The 17,798-nt window shown below is 43.0% G+C and overlaps 1 protein-coding gene across 2 annotated transcripts; it reads right to left on the minus strand.

Moving 5' to 3' along the window:
- Window positions 1–1,328: 1,328 nt before the first annotated feature.
- B3GNT2 (UDP-GlcNAc:betaGal beta-1,3-N-acetylglucosaminyltransferase 2) lies at window positions 1,329–17,798 on the minus strand. 2 transcript variants are annotated; one of them, XM_082277263.1, is made up of 2 exons: window positions 17,680–17,798; window positions 1,329–3,698 (listed from the first exon to the last, which is right to left on the minus strand). In XM_082277263.1, exon 2 carries the CDS (start codon window positions 3,687–3,689, stop codon window positions 2,496–2,498), a length of 1,194 nt encoding a protein of 397 aa, XP_082133389.1. In that variant the 5' UTR covers window positions 3,690–3,698; window positions 17,680–17,798; the 3' UTR covers window positions 1,329–2,495. The 2 variants fall into 2 exon arrangements, with proteins under 2 accessions (XP_082133389.1, XP_082133390.1); XM_082277264.1 differs by lacking the exon at window positions 17,680–17,798 and adding an exon at window positions 17,223–17,330.

Here is a 17,798-nt window from a genome sequence, read left to right on the forward strand (position 1 = left end):
CGTGGGAGTGGACCAGACACAGCCACCAGTTCTTCTCCACGCTCGGAGCAAACAAAACTGGTCTGTCCAATTTCCCCCCCAGCACCACCCGCTCGGCCTTGGCCTCTGCCCTTTCTCCCGTCACTTCACAAGATGGGGAAATGCTTTCTCACAGCACTTCTCCTTCCCAAGTGCCACTCAGCCTGTTTTTCCTTATTATCAGGTGTGTCCCACGCAAGAGGCCTGGTTTTGATCTCATGGTTACAGAGAAGGGTATAAATTAAATAATTAATGCTGGCACTCCACCAGTCCCACCCATTTCACTTAACATCACATGTGCACTCCGCCCTATCTTACTCACACGATTTAATTCTTGGGCTCTATTCCTGCCCCTCTTTTTGCTGCAACTCTCTTGTTTGTGTTTGCTCCTTCCATGGACCTCAGCTGTTTGTTTAGTGCTCACTTGTCTCTGCCTCTCTTTCCCCTCCATGTCTCCACTCACCCCCAGCACCCTCCTTTTCATCTCTCCCTCACTTTTTCTCTCTCCCCCTTCCCTCCTCCCTGCCAAGACTCTTAACAATACATCTCTTCTTGCATCTCTCACCATCAGCATAACTTATTTTCTTTCACTTGGCCCAAACTCTTGACAAAAGTTCCTTGAATATTTAAAGAAACAGGGTGCTTAGCATGGAAGAACAGGGTAGGAAGTAACTCATGTAAAACCTGCAGCTCGTTCAGAAAGGTGTCACTTCCCATGAGGAATGACAAAGCACAAGGGTCAAACCTCACAGCACAACACCAGAGCACAGCCTGTCTTTTATCCATGCTGGGGTCAACATGGTCATCTACAGAACAAAGAGGTGAAGGACCAGAACACCTCACCTCTCCCTGAACAGATAAAGCACAATCCAGGTAATCAAAGGAGAAAGAAAGCAGGTGAAAAAGCAAAAAAGAGGTGTTGCTGTCAAGTTGTTTCAATCAAAAATTCAAAGTGCCAGCCATTCAATCCACTCCTTGCCTGCTTTCAGTAACACCAGCAGTGGTATTGTACAGGCAATTATTTCTGTACATACTGTTTGTCCCAAGGCACTTAATGTCTCCCTTGCCTTCGCCAGAGTTGTCCACCTATTACAGCATCTAACAAGTCCAGCTACAACTGTGGCATTTTCTTTCATAATCTGCTACACAAGCTTAGAGATATCTGTCAAATAAAACCCTTCGTTTCTGAACTTCTGAAATGTAGAGTGCAACTGCTCTGCAAGTCAACATGAAGCATTACCAGAAATATTTAAATCACATTTTATTTTTCAAATTCAAAAATAACCATTAGCTTTATTTAACATGTTACACATCTCAGATTTAAAATATCATGCTCTATTTAAATATCCGAGTGACGACACTATACAAATAAAATGTTACACAAAATATATTTAAGAAAATGTTTTGGTCTTCAATCTGAACAATAAATAGACAGGCACTTCTACATATACAAAGAAAGCAACCACTATTTAGAGTAATTCTTATATGCAAGATGTGGAAATAGAGATCTGAGTTTCAAGAACGTGTGTAACTCTACATGAGGCTTCATGCAAACTTCAAAGTTTGGTTTGAAATTCGAAACTCTTGGGATCTGCACAATTCTAGATTCACCACCACTTTACAGGAGACCCAAACCATGCTCTCAAAAAGCAATGTGCAATTTCAGTCATTTCCATCAAATCAAGCTACCTGATCACATTTAGTGCCCAAACAGAAAACAAGGATTGACCAGAGGAGCTTTCCACATAAACAACATGAGCACCAAGTCAGCTTCAGTACATATGCTTGAGGTGGGGGCAGCCCTACCTGCCCAGCCCCCCAAAAAACCTCTTCTTCTTTTTCCTTATACGTTGAGCTCTTAGGGGGCATTTCAAGCAGAAGTATGCTTTTTTTTGTAAAAAAAAAAAAAAAAAAAAAAAGCTTCATCTAATAAAAGGGTAAATCCTTCAGACACAGGTACATTTTGCACAAAGGATCGTAAGTAAAGGAAAAAATACTGTTCCTGGGTGCAAAAGGACTGAAAACTAAAAATTAAAAAAAAAAAATTCTAAATTTAAAGTCTTGTAAGTGTATCATATCTAAATGTAAAACTACATTCCTCCAGTTTGTGTATTTTCAATTTACAGTGGTTTCCACACACAAACACTACTCAAGGGAAAATTAACTTCCACCATCACAATTAATGAAAGATGCACTGTGGTAGGCAATCCCTGTTTCCAGCACAGCTAATCAGTCACTGACAGCTAGTTATATCCTCAAAGTCTTTTTTAAAATTAAGACCAATATTGAAACATAACGACCACCAGGACAGTGGAAAAGTCAGGACCAAGTCTTCAGGCCATCCCTTCAAATTTTAGTATTAACCTCATTTTCAAAAGTACAGGAAAAGGTTTACAGCAAAAATTCGTTATTAAACAGAGCTTCAGGGATTCAAACTTGGAAAGTTTTTTGGACTTAAGACACTTTCGCACATTACTTTAACAATTTAAGTGTGGATCTTGCAAGCGTGTCCAAATCTTAATCATTTCTTGAGGTTTTCTACTATGCACTAACATTAAGTTTGTGTAGGAACAGATGTTATTTCTGTATTTCTCTTCGATATCAAACGTTTTGAAGCCTTTGTGTTTTTCCGGAGCAAGCCCAAGCTTCTGAAGGCACATTCCAGTATAAACATCATCAATAGGGTAGAGGAGTACCTGGTCAGATGCATTATTCAGTCTTAGTGCCAGATCACCAGAGTACAGGAACCCACCGCCTCCTGCGTACGGGGGATACGAACCTTCATAAACACTTTCTGGGATGTAGTACTTCAATTTTTTCTCTCTGTGAGGTCCAGCATCTTTGATCACGTCGCCTATAAATAAGTCTTTGGCTTTTTCCTTTGATAAGCTCTTCAAGTAATCCAGGATCTGATTGGTATTCACGAAAACATCATCATCACCCTTAAAAATAAACTGGACGTTTGCACAGCTGCTGCTGACCCACTTCAGAAACAGCACCTCTTTCAGAGTCAGATTGAAGAAAGTGTCTCTGTAGTTCCAGAGGAGAATGTCTTGGTGGGTGTCACTCTCAAATTTAATCATGTGTGAAAGGTCAGGAAAATTATCCTCTGGTGGGGTCTGTCCAAGTAAGAAGACCCTTCTGACTGTCACATCCCCTGATTTTATTTCCTTGCCCCAGGATTCCCTAATTGCTTGTCTTCTATCAAAATGGGGTATAAGTGACTTAATAGCCAGCAGCAGGAAAGGTTTCTGTTCACACTTGTTTGGCTGATCCATTAGCAATGAGTAATTTCTACATCTCAAATAGAGGAGGAAGTCTTTGAATCTGTCTGGCAAGTTTGCAAAGTCACTAACCTCTGAACGCACCAAGGGGTCAGGGTCACAGGAGCTGAGAGCACTCAGGTTAGAAACTAAGTTCTCTTCCACAGTCATATTGGAAAGCAAGGACAGGATAGGGTTGTACAGCAGCTCAAGCTTCTGTTGCTGTTTGTTCCAATAAGCTTTGTGAGGAGTGTATTTCCTCCAGAACTTGCTACGTGGTATAACAACACGGCCTTTTGCATTCTTGTCTTGGCTGCCACTCTTTGAGACTTCCACAATCAAATAAATAAAAATGTTTACCATCATCAGAATTCCCAGCAGCTTTAATCTTCTGCGTCCAACACTCATTTCTCATATCTAGAAATAAATTTAAAAAAAAAGATTTTTAGCTTTCTTCACAGCAAATTATTGATCTCATTAAAAATGCAAACTCCTTTCAAATGAAGACTATGCAAGTTGGTAGCCTAAAAACCAAGGTTACCTACACCCACAAAGAACCAAAAGCTAATCTGTCTCTAAAACATACACATATGGTTTGGGGTTTCATCAGCAAGCTGGTAAAAATGTGAAGTTTCCATTTGTGGCTTAGGAAAGTTACACAGCTTTTCATGGTGAGTCTAAATTAGCCAGCAGTTCTTGCTTCTCATTTAAATCCCCTTTAAACACTTGACTGTATAATAATTAGAATCTGAGCCCTCAGCTTGGCAAAGGCAGGCTGAGAAACCATTTTTTTTCTTGCTAGTAAGGTGAGCTGAAGGGTATAGAATAAATTGCTATACGATAAGGTCAGTTATTTTTAAATTAGGTTTCAAGCTTTTATACTTGCACTCTCACACATTCCAATTACATAAAAGGCAGAGCCAAATTTTAAAGCACACAATCAGTTTTTGACAATTTCTCTTGGCTGTTCCTTGGAAGAAAGGCTGACAAAACTTGCCAGCTGGTATTCAGATCTCGGCAGACAGAAAAGAACATGAACCTGGATTTATTTTTTCCCCTCCAACTGCAAAAAGGAATTCAAATGGTAAGTGAAAGTAGAAGTGTAATTATTACTAGGAACGAAAAAAGCCTGAAAAGAAATTTTAAAAGGAGAGGTCTCCCATATATGCAAGATTTGGAACAGTATGTGTACATCTTTGTTGTATTGAAAGTTCTGTGACCCATCTCAGTTTTCAGTGGGGGAGACAATGGATCAATCCCTTTTTCTTCCACAGCTGTCAGAATGCAGGGTGCGCAGTACAAGGAGCAACATGGAAACAGTGTGTTCCTCCAGAGCAGTGCTTACCAAACTGTTTACTAGCCCTGGGGTACATCAGTGTACAAGCTCCACAAATAATTCCGAGTTAATCAGAAGGTTACAAAGACTACATTGAAGTCACATACAGAACTCACTGTCAGAGGCACTTTCATGTGCCAGGAGTATAAATGACTATGGCAAAATCAGAAAAACCTAATGAAATAAATTTGTACTGCCTGTTGAAAGCCCAGCTGTGAGCACTGCCTCAGGCCCTGAGGTCACAGAGCAACAGCAGACAGAAAGGCACACTGAGAAGTACACCTTGTACTTGCCGCTCTGTTCTTTTTTGCAGCCATCCCCAGACACCTGAGCTAGACTGACCTTTGGTCTCTTTACAGTTTGATCAGTCTTACTTGGTTTTACTCCACAACACATTAAACACTAAACTATTAAAAATTTAGGAAAAAGTCAGCAAGTAAATAATCAACTATCTTTTTTTCTCTTATTTGACCCACAGTCGCTGTTAAATCCAAAAGGGGGTGTGGGGGGGGGGGGGTTCCTGAACGGAAATCCAAAGCCACTCCTAGAAAAAACAGCCTCTCAGAAAAATCCCTGTTCTTCCTCAAGTACCATCTGCATATTTGTCTTTGTAAATGCTCAGGCCAGATCTACTTTATTTCATATTCTACTCTCAGGCAGGCATGAAGTCTCTGTTCTAATTTTAAAGTCGTTTTCTCCTATACCTCAAGGACAAAACCACACTTTGTGGTCAGTGCCATCATTTAAGCTGAACAGCTGAACTGTTAAGAAAGCATTGGTTGGTCACACAGACTTCAAAAAAAACTTGATCTTCCTCTTTCAACTGCCACTAAAACCAGATAAATATACTGGTTTTCTACATTTCTCTTTCACTAGACACACATACACTGGAGAAGGAGCAGTCCCTTGTTTTGTGCTGTTCCACGGAGCTCAGCATGCACATCAGGCCATATCTGCCCTGTCCTTCTCACTAAGCAACAAATTATGTGGTATCTGACTTATGATCCCGGGACTCCAGAGATGACAGGGGGACTGCTCCCTCCTAGGAACAGCCAACAAGCACGAGATTGTCAAGAGCTCAGCCAAAGCTTGATTTTTCAGGATATGCAGCACCACACAGCTCATCTGTCACAGCCCCCAGCTTACGAAGCTGTGAGTATTCAACACCTCTAATTCACCTGGATACTTGACCTGAGACTCTTCTGACACAATGAGACATCATTTGCAAAGACTTTGATTCAAACACTCAACAAAATCCCTCAATCCACCTGCAGCAAATGAGACAGGGATCCTGAGCAGAAAAATCCCCATTTACTGTTAGACTTGGTAGGACTTTTCAGCAGAGAAGGTTCAAGTCTGGCAAGATGACAGCGGCTCCATCACACACAGCACAGTAAATGGTATCACCACCACAAGTAAGCACTCCCAGCCTCAACCCTGTTCCAGGCTGTGGATCCACAGGCAGCTGGACCTATCTAATCACCATTTGTGCAGGCTCAAGGTAGAACACCCAACTCTTCCACCTCCTCCAAGTCTGACAGAAGCCATGGCCTTTCACTGCAAATACTTTTCTGAGGGCAGGAGTTAGGCTGTATTTTCTAAGTGGGTTGAGTACCACGTCTGCATTATGTGACTGCCAAACCCAAGCATTACGAGTCCATTTACCTACTGGGGCTGACAAAAGATAAGATAATCCCGGTTATCTGCAGGTATCACACCTACCACCCTACTGGTTCAGGACTGAACTCTCAGGAATCTGGCACAGCCAAGCTGTAGTTCAGGCACTCAACAGACCTCTCTCTCTTTGCAGAGGCTGTAACTGGTGCTAAGGCAGCCTTGGATCTTCCCACATAACTTCAGTGTAGGGCCTGACATCCCTTGCAGCAGCTGTACATGCAGCACCACTTCCGACAGCGCCAGCAACAGCACGCGCAGTAGTGACACTACGCTTCTGCAAATCACTGTTGTAGCTACTTAGCACACCACAAGCCATATGGAGTCCTTCTAACCTCCTGTGACATGCATCAGTTGTCTTAATGGCTCAGCTCTGCTCAGTGAGTCAAGAGATTTCGGGATTGAGCAACGGCACAGTTTTGGAACGAGATGATGTTGAGAGCCTCGGGCTGTTGTAACGAGTCTGTGCTATTTCCAGCTTTAAAGAACTTGAACGCTGTTTATTTTCTGACTACGCACAGTCAAATCTCTTTTTCCCCCCTCAGAATTTCACACAAGTCTACTTCTATACAACAGTGATTAAGAAAACCTTAAGAACAGGAAAATGTTGAACAGATACCCGTGTCGCCCTTCTGCAGAAGCCTTTCTCACACAGTGGTTACCCCTGGAAACAGTCAATGTTTTTTTTCTGCGTTCTCCACGCAAGACAGCCTGAAACAATGTTCCAGTTGCAGGAAAGTAACCAAGATAACACTCCACTCAAAGCATCAAAAAGCGCGCTGAAATTCAGAGCATGATGTTTATTTTAACATTAATTGTTTGCATGTACCCACTTTGAGACACCTTTCAGCATATTACTTAGCTTTGTGAGAAATTCTAATCTTCCAGTATTTTAATACCAAAGGACACCAGTGAAACTCAGGCATGGAATTTCAAGATCCGTGTAAATATAGCAAGACTAGGGAAGGATGTGCATATATTTTCCTAAAACATAGCCCAAGGCATAAAGAACTGTAAAGAGTTTGAATAAATGCCAAAGTAACCTCACATTCTGTTTCCCACTAGTTACCTTCAGCACATTTTTGCTCAAAAAAAAAAAACCCAAAAGCAATACCAAAAACCTCACCAACCCCACTAAGAAATGCCCCACATCTAACAGAACCAATGGTAGAGAGGCATTTCTCCAGTAATGCTCCCCTGGTTTCCTATAATAAGGTTAGAGGGCCAGACTTGCATCTGAGCAATGTTTACTTATGTAATTGAACCTAATCTCACTCTGTCCAACCATTTTTTGAATCTCTCTATATTTTCAACTACTATAAATTATACTGGTTCCTCAATTTTTTCCCACACCAAGAACTTGGAATGACTTGCTATTCTATTACCACACAAGAAAGGAACCCTTGGAAAACACAAATAATAAAAAATATTTGACATTATTTTCTCTATATACATTTGCCATACAAGCTATATGATGAACTTTCATCTGTCAGCCCTTTCCCTTCTATTTGGTCATTCTTAATACGACAGTAACAACAACAAAAATAAATGATTAAGTACTTAAAAAAGTTAGTGGAGGATTTTTTCAGAGTTATATATCAGTGGGGCTTGGTATGAGGTGCAAGCCTCACGGTACACTCAGTTTTGCACAAAGACCATGAAGTCATCATGCAACCCACACAAGGGATGGCTCTGGAGTGCAAGAGCAAAGCAAGACTCCACTTGCAGGCTCTCTGACCTCATCCAAGTCACAACCACAAGCAAGCAGAGGAAACAAGTTCCAGCAGGGCTCTTCTCCATCATCACAAGTGACCACATTCCTGCGCCGGGTCGAGTCAACCTTCATTAGGTGAGAACACCATCCTACAAACCTGCCAGCAGACAAGCAGATCATCGCTGAAGCCAGCTCCTGTGGGTGCAGTGCAGACAGCCCCTGCAGCTACCTGGGGGATCTATGCGCACTACATTCAAATTCCCAGACTGCTACCACCTGCACGCAGCAGGTTTTTGTTATGCAGAGCAATCAGATAACTCACAGCATTGTCTCAAGGCATTGCTCACAGCAGCCGTATTCCATGAAACTCCAGGAGTTAACTTGTCAAAAGCTGCTACAAATCGGTGGGGAAATCCCTACTGCATTCAAGTTTGTAAAAGCTTCATAAGAACCCAAAATTCCCTCTCTAATAGCTACTTGATTGCTGCCCCACACTACTGATGTCAGCTTTCAACTATGCTATTAAAGACCAAACAGTTCTTTCACTTACTGCTGAATGCTAAGTTCTGAGGAGCAGAATTCCAGGATCTTCACAATACTGTGTTTTCTGCCACCATTTGGACTAATTTCAGGTTTTCCCCTCCCTCTAGCTCTTTGAGTAGAAAAGAGAAGCTACCAGGATGTTGCCTTTTAAGGTGCACTATTTAAAATAACATCTAGGAAACAGAAGTTTTGTTGACTTTATATTGGTGCTTAGAAACACTGCAGCAAGCCACAGAATCTGCATCGAGTTATCTTCGCATTAAATTATCTTTACGAAGTCATTCAACAGTAAAAACTTACTTTTAACTTCTTTAAAACCACCCTCTGTGAAATTCCTGCTTGACAGAACACTTAGACAGAAGAGATACCATCGGCTCACCACTGTCTCAAACTGAATACTTCCAACCCCAAGCCAAACTGCTGAAATCCCCAAACCTTTAACCTATTTTTTCACCCATTTTTAAATAAGTCAGCTACCAGCCAATCATCAGATCATCCCAACCCTGTCTGTATTTTAAGTTATTTGCAGGTGTCCCTCACAAAAGCTCTGGGTTTGACTGAGAACATATCTAAATACAGTGCACCTACTGAATCCACTGCAAGTTAGACCTAAATATTTTCTTCTGACCTGTTAAAATTAAAACCTTGGATTGGCTGAAAGAATGTTCAGTTTCATATTTGAATTGTTTTAAGTGTTTCTATAGAAGATCCAGGCATATACAAGAAATGCCCTATGACCATTATGAAAAATATTCTGTAAACTCAGTCCCAGGTTTAATGGATATTCCAATTTTTCTGCTGGTATAGACTACTTGAGTTTGGTCACGGTTTTCCACGGGGATGAACAAGCAGTGGAGCTGCACATGTACACCACACCTATGTAAGTCAATTTAAACAGTAGCAGTGTCCCAATAAATTAGTGCATCATGCTAATATTACCATTCTATACTGGCACGCCTGCAGCCGAACTAGACATCCATGAAGGTGTTCCTACCTGCTCATGAAAAAAAAAAAACCCCAAACCCAAAAGAAACAAAAAACTTGTGATGAAAAAAGTTTCACTTCTTTGTTTAACAGTTGTAGGAACCCAGAGTGCCGAGAATATTTCTCTGCCTGCTTTTAAGGGTTTTTACCCCCCTGAACAACACTGCTTTAACCTCCAACCTTGGAAAAAATTACCAACGATCAGACAGGAACTAGAAAATACAGTGGTGTGAATTAGGTGATAGACTGCTATGTAAGATTGTCACAGGGTAAAAAATTTAGAGGTTTTGGGCTTCTCTTTGTAGCAAATAGATAAGAGTAAAAAAATACCAAAATGGAGGATTGTTGTTGTTCTCCCAACCTTCTTCTCCTTCTTCTACTACTCCACGTTCTGCAGTAAAAGTAGTTTGGAATGATTGGATAGAGAGAATTCCGCAGTTCCTGCCCGTGTTTCTGAATAATTGGTAGGAAAGTGAAAATAATATACATTTTTAGTAACTATTGGTTAAATTATCTTTAAAAGGCCGTGTAAATCTTGATAATTGGACTTCTCTCCTGCTTTCTGTGCTCTATGCTGTACCTGGGTCACGCTAGTGGCTCTGTTCCTCTGATAAGACTTAATAAACAACTATCTGGCAGCATTGAAACTCCAGGAAAAGTCTCTGTTTATCTTTGAAACTCCTTGCAAGGACTCTTAGAAAATTCTCTCCCATCAGGAAGGATTTGATTTATGGCACAGTTCAGTGTCAACAGTAAAAATGGTTTGGGTTGTTGGTTTGGGGTTTTCTCCAGTAATTGAGATTTCACACTGACAACCGAGGGTAAGATCTCAACTTGCTATAAAAATGAATACTGAAGTTTAATATGCCAGTATTTCAGGGCCTGTGGTAGTAGATGTGACCTGTTTTTCCCAGTTGGTTAATACAAAAAATTTCCATGTCATTCTAAGGTCAGTTCAAGCTTTAGAATGACGACGTTGTAAATTTGTTAGGAATAACCCGGAGCTGCCAGCTTCTGACTTAAGAACTTCAGTTTTCACTTGACAGGCTTCAGCTTGAACGAACAGTAAATTATAAAGAATCAAGAGAAGCGGTTTAACCGAGTGTCAGCAGAGAAATATTTCTTGGAACAAAATTAATTGTCATTCATCACATCAATTAGAAGTTGGGGAGCACAGCTCCATAGCAGTTTAAAACAGTTTCAGTCATAGCTGACTCACTCCTGTAGTTTATTCCTTCCCCTGCATAAACTGCACCTTTGCACTGATTTGATTGTGGTGAATCAGGCCAGGGAGCTGGAGAATGATAAAGAGCCTACAGTAAAGCAGCAATTAGCTTTCAGCCAGCTCACATCACTCGATGATGTGCTGCACAAACACCAGGAATGGGGCAGGAGAAGAGGGAAGGCTCCCACAGCCCAGGCCACAGCAGAGCCCATCTGCCACCAGCCTAAGCTTTCATGTACCAGTACACTGCTGCTGCTGCACAGCACTGCTGGGCTGCTTCCCACCTTCATCCAGAGCTCCTCAGGCAGGGCCAGACACAACCAGCACTGCTCCACCAGAGGCACAAAGAGTCTTGGCAACCTCTTCCACTACAAGGCACACCCTGGGGCCCGAATTTCTCTGACACTTCCTGTACCCAAGTCAGTGCAACACCCACCCCTGTCTGCTGTGGGGCTCGTTTCAGCTGCACTTTATCTGCCCATAGTTACCAGAAAGCCAAGGAAGTGGATAAGGAACCACCTTCCTCCCAGACACCTCGTGCTTGGATCAGTGCTAGTTCTGGTAAGAAAGAACGAAGAGTGGATATGACACATTGCAAACCTCACCGATGCTCTCAGCGGGCATTTAAAGAGAGAAAGTCTGCAGGACAGACACTCTCTTGCTTCTTACTTTCATGCTGTATTTGAAATAAAACTCATGATTTAGAAAACCTACGCAAAATGCAGACAACCATAACTTCCGCAGACAAGACAACTCATCTGCTCCAGGTATCTCTTCCGGTTTTATCTTAAAACCAGTAATTAATGCTGCCTTAACCATATTCCAACCACCGCTATGGCTGCACTGAGAACACTCATTATTTAGTCAACTAACAAAGCCATCCTTTAAGCACCATACCTCAGGTCATCAAAATTTTACCTCTGCTTTGTCTTCTTGCCCACGTTAGACACAAAACACAACCTAAAAACTATGTTTCAAAAGCAAGAACAATGTAACATAGTATGGCTGATGAAGCCACTACCTACCCCTGGTGACCACTGTACTTTTGGGTTAAAAATAAACACTGGTTTACAATCTGACTTCCCCAAGCTGCTGCCTTTGTGTGATGGGATACACAACTGGGATGGTAAATTTCCCAGCCATCTCGAGCCATATTTCCCTGCCAGTGCTATGTGGTTATTCAGAAGTCAATTCAAACCAAATTCATACTGTGAATATTCATGCCAGAATTCTGGGATCTGCCTCTGAACTTACACTACTGAGCTAAACACGTGTTGAAGAAAGCAAAACCTACATTTTAAAATGCAAATACATGAAAAATACTTTTGCCGTTTCAGGTGTAATTAACATTTACAGGAAAAGTTCTTCATCTTTCTGAATAATTCATTTAAAGCAGAGAAGTTCATTGTTCTTCACAGCTATAAAAGCTAAGATACAGATCTAGTTCTAGCCTACCAAGTTTATGGAAAAGGGAACAATTTCTCCAGCAGCTTTAGGCAGCTAAAGATGCATATAAGTACCAGGAGGATTTTGTAAAGGATCTTTAAGCCGGTTAGGCAGCTAACTCCCATTTTTGTTAACAGCAGATATGCATCTAACCCGATTAGAGACTTCTAAATCCGAGTAGCACCTTCTGTACCTGCTACGTGCACACAAAAGTGAGCATCCACAAAGCTTCTGAGTGGTTTCAGTCATCAACTTAAGGGTGTTTTGCATGGGTTTAATTGTTTTTATTCAAAACCAAATCAACGATAAGTTTGCAACAATTTCCATCCCAAAGACAGCTTTCCATTAGCATTTTCTAACTTTCAAATACCAGATTAAAAAAATATAATTGCTCAAGTAAAATAAACGAGCACTAAATTCAGGGTATTGTCAGGCATTCGGCAGCAGCTCTCCTTAAACTCAGTTAAAAGAATTCCACCTTTCCCAGGCCACGAATTCCCATATTTGCACGGCTCACTGTGTTACGTTATGTATAACCCTGAAGACAAGCAAACAGAAAAGGTTATTTCTCAACCCACTTGGTTCCTCAATTCAGTTCACGACCCAGCTGCACAAACAGCTGCACCAGCACAAGGCTGGGAGCACCGACACTGCTTCTTGCCGGGATACAGCAGGATGCTCCCGGCAGGAAACTCGGGCAGGAGGCTGCGCATCCCACAGCACGCACACCTCGGAGGGGGCACACAAACCTTCAGCACCACCGTGCTTCTCCTGTAAGTCCCCATACAAATACTCAGGTCGTCTGCCGGCTCATAAGCCACCGAGAGCCTCCGAGAATTACCCTTTTACAGGAAAATTAGTCATTCCCACCCGCAAGTCAAGATTTCTTGCTCATTTGATCTAGATAGCTGGCTTACAATTGAAGTGATTTGGCCAATTCACTCTCAAGACTAACTCTTCTGAGAGTGCTTAAGATGAAGCAGCTGCTAAATTTCAGAAGTTATTTACAAAGACGAACAAAACTATCTCCAAATTAAATGCTTTTCAACTCTTAGTGTTGTATTTCTCCCAAACAACAAAGCTTTCTTAACCAACTGCTGATGGAAACTGCTTCATCAATTCTCCCTTTAAAAATCTCAGCACCACACCCATCACACAGTGGGATTCTTTTCCTTGCTTAAATGCCAATTGCCTCTCACGAGGCACCAATTCAATCATTCTTCTGCACAGTTCATCACAAGACAGTTTAATGAACCAGTCTTTTCACTGCGTTTTACACGATCTGGAGACTCGGGAAGGTTTATACTTAGTCACATTTGAAATCCTAAAAAGGCCCAAGGAAATCTGCGAGAAAGATACAGGCAAAGGGCAGGATCTAGTCCAAGGTACCTGTCAGTGCTTCCTCTGGTAACAGCAAAATGCGACTGGACAGGTCTGACATTTATTCCCCAACTTCTTTTGGTGACTTTATCACTCTGTACTAAAACGACAGGAAGAGCCTGCATTTCATTCTATCACCACCATCATCTTTCTTTTTTTGCTGTTTTTTAAGCACTTAAAGGGTGCTTCCTTACATAAAGGGATATGACCGTCAACTGATAAAAACATCTAAATATATCTCTGTGAGGTCAGAACGTGGCTTAACAGGGATAACACATTAGGAATTTTTGTGAACTGCACTCACAGACACAAATTCTGCTCTAAACCACATGAAGCACTGTCCTACGCAGGGCCAAGAGTTGGACTCCAATGATCCCTGTGGGGATCCCTGATCCAACTAGGATTCCATGACAAAGCACTCATATGAACACAGCCTATGACACACCAGAAACATCAAACACTAATCCCATGATTGCACATGCACCCGACCACCAAACCTTCTTCCTAAATTAACTGTTAACATTTTGGTTAAAAATGTACTAGGGACTAAAATTGCATATACCTGAAAAAAAAAAAAATTAAAGTTTAATTTTAAAAAGTAAATGGATGCTTACTTGCTTCAAAATTACTTATGCATTTTTACCATAGAGTAATAGAAAATGTATTTAAGAGACAACAGGAAAAAAAATCCCAAACCAACAACCTGTGAAAGGGACAAAGACAGTTTCAAGGTTTTGGAAGGCAGTCAATCCTTATGGCCTTCAAGAAACATTAACATGAGACCCAGTAATGTTAAAATGCTCATTATTTTAATGAAATACACACTTTTTCTATATTCTGTGCTTTCTACAGAAAACTTGTTGCCATAGTAAGTTCACTCTCACCAGTATCTTCCCGCCATCCTGCCTCTGGCCTATTCTTGGCAAGTTTGAGAATTATACACTTGAAGCTTTACCTACAAGAAACCTACCAGCCTCCACTAGGCAGACTGCAAATTCTTCAAAAAGAAGGAATTAACGGGTTTTTTACAGCAGGACACGTAGCCAAATCCAGTAAAAGACAAAGATCTGGAATGTCAGCCCTCAGCGTGTTTCTGACAGAGCTGCTTTAGTCACTTGGCAGCAAAAGGCGCAGGTCTGACAGCACACAGGAAAAGTGCATCAAGTAACCAACTCTGAGAAGTTTCACAACCCACCTGAGGTAAAGATTTTGCAAGATAATCTGACACATTTGTCAAAAATTCAGTGATCTGTAGAGAAAGAACAAGTTACCAAAGAGGTTGGCTGAGGATTTTAATTGATGCTGCTCAATCTTTTTCCTGTCCTCTGGTTAATTTGGAGCAATATGACCATAGAGGTTTTGGTCAAGTGCACAGATCAGTGACAACCCAGCCCTGCTTCCTGACTGCTGTGATAATGACAATACTGGCTGTGGTAGGAGACACACGATCAAATCCTACGCTTCAAACATGATCAGCCCTGACACAGCCTTCTGTCACTACCATTTTTTCCTCCTTCGAGGGGATTTACAGAGCCAACAGGAAAAATCACTGTCAGAGCTGGATCCACTGCAAAAATAGCTGCACCAGGTGGCAGCAAAATGACGATTCCTCAGGGTCTCAGCACTGACAAGTCACCATGGAGCAGCACTCCTCCAAAAGACTTGGTTCTCCAAGGAATCTTTGCCACGGTAGGCAAGAAGATGAAGACTCAAATCCTGCTTTTTTTTCCCCTCTATATACACTGTGATTTATTCATACAGACAATTGCCCAGGTTTGCCAGCACAGAACACAACACCGCTTTATCCATTCCCATTTCTCATCAAACACTGCTTTTTCTCTGAGTAAACCCTGTTCTCCACTGATCTCCTCAGCAGCGTCTTCATTACCCAGAAGTATTTAAAAATTTCAGGAGCAGCTTCCAGGCAATAATAATAAATTTTTGACTACCAGTGACACTGTGTTCATTAGGAACAATCTCTGGGGAGATTAGTGAGTTTTACCTATTATGAAGCAAGGCATCAGACAGCCAGCTAGCACTCCCAGCATGACCTTCAAAACAAGTCCCTTCAGCAGTGCTACCTTGCTGCATTTTCCTCATCTTGCGGAAAAGAAACGAGCACAAATCCAAACCAAACCACCTTACAGGTGACAGAATTACTTTAAATAAATTCTATTTTTGATCACTTTATGATCTATCTGTAGCTTCCTTACAGCCATACCTCTCAGTACTGCAGAACATCTCCTGTAGGAAGTCACACGTTCAAAGCAAGCAGCAAAACCAGGGTTTCCTTTAAGCCAAAATATTTTGATTCTAACTGACGGTATTACATTTTTAGGTACAAGACAAGCATTCTGTATTTTAATCCATCTCCACGGCAATATTGTTTTTTTAAAGACATCTGTCTTCTCCAGTTGTTTACGACCCCGGGAAGGAAAGTTAAAAAAAACCCCAAAAACCCCGCAACAAACCGAACCATTACAAATTACATCTGCCGAATGAGAAAAGCTGATTCTCCCGTTTCGTTTCCTCCACGCATTTCGTAACAATTCAGCGCTCATTCAACTCCTCCGGTGGTTTATCAGGCATCAGGCCGGGTCACCGAGCGGCAAGGCAGCCTCTGCCAGCAGCCTGGGCTCTCCACCCGAACCAAACCCGAGCGTGGCACTCACCGGAGTGCCATCTGCCGCCCCCGCCCCACCCTCCGCACACGCCCTCGGTGACAGCAGCCGAGCCAGACGCCCGAGAGGAACTGCAAGAACACGAAACCGCTTTCAGCAGCTTGGAAAGAGAACTGGATTCCGGGCTGTCTCTCTTTAAGACGGTGACCAATAATTTACCAGAAATTTCCTCAAAGGACAACGCTATAATCATGTTTCCTCAATAACTTGCAGATGACATGTCTAGCATGAAATTTTATGCACGCATCTTTCCACGGCCAGACTAAACTCTTCTGTGCCCAAACCAAGTCTTTCTGTCCAAAATGTATAAAAAAAAAAGGGGGGGGGGGGGGGGGGGGGGGAGGGAAAAAAACTCACCAAACAACAACCGAACCGCGCAAGCTCTTAATTTGCATAGTTAAAACTAACCATGAGTATTTAATAATCAACCCCAACAGCACTGAGCATTTTGGGAAGTCGGATTAAAGGGTTACTCAAGTAACTTTCACCACAAATTTTTGCAGAATGACTAATGAGTCGCGAGCTGCAGTTCAGCCACAATCCCTGCGAGTAACCTGAAGTCCGGCTAAAAACCATCATCCCGTGAAGGAGCACGCATATTCAGGCGAACTCCAGCAAAAACACCATTTCCCCCCTTTCAGGTCCACTAAAGTCCATACTTTAGTGCCATTACCTCAGCACTACACTGTCCAGAATCCCAACGCGGATGTCAATAATTAACCCGCTGGGTCGCAGTGGCCTAATGAGGCGAACCCAGGAGCGGTGCGAGCGTCCCCGCTCCGCCGCCGCCCTCTGTCCCTCCCCTCCAGCCAAGGAGCGGCTTGCAGCAGCTCCCGGCACTGCAGCAGCCCCACGGCTCGGGCTTTCTCTGGAAAAACCTCACGGCTTCGGCACCAACGCCGCCCACCCACGGTTAAATAAATAAATAAATGGTTTAAAAAAACGACGACAAACATACGGTGGGGCTGAGCTGGCCTAAGTTTCATCCATGCCCAGCAGACCGTGCCTCTCCCCGCCTTGCTCTCGCCGCTCTGGCTGCAACATGTGCCGGCTGCCCGTGCTCCCGAGCGCCGGGGCAGGGACTCGGCGACCGCGTGCTTTAACCCCACCCTGCCGCCTCCTGTCACCTCCCATTCAGGCAACAGAAAAAAACCCAGCCCTAAAAAACCCCAAATTTAAGTCTCCGGCCGTTCGCCCCTCGCCGCGAGCTCACAGCGGTCACTACGCAAAAAAGCGAGAGGCGACGGGGAAGGAAAAACCCAAGACCTGGAAAACCACGGGGGGTAAAAATCAAGTTAAAAACCGGGGATTTTTTTGTCCCCCGTCCTTCCTCAGCCCCTCCGGCAGCGCCGATCCCCGCCGCCCCGCGGAGGCAGCGCTGGCGGGGGCGGCAGCCGAGCTTCCCCCGCACGTACCTTGCCAGGCTGCCGCGGGTCTCCGCCGGGGTTCTTCCTGCCGCCGCCTCCGCATCCACCATGCTTTGTCCGGCCGCGGGCTGCCCTCGCTGCGGGGTCCCACCCCGCCTGGCCCCGGC

Source organism: Coloeus monedula (genome assembly GCF_965178545.1).
Source record: "Coloeus monedula genome assembly, chromosome: 2".
Taxonomy (NCBI): domain Eukaryota; kingdom Metazoa; phylum Chordata; class Aves; order Passeriformes; family Corvidae; genus Coloeus; species Coloeus monedula.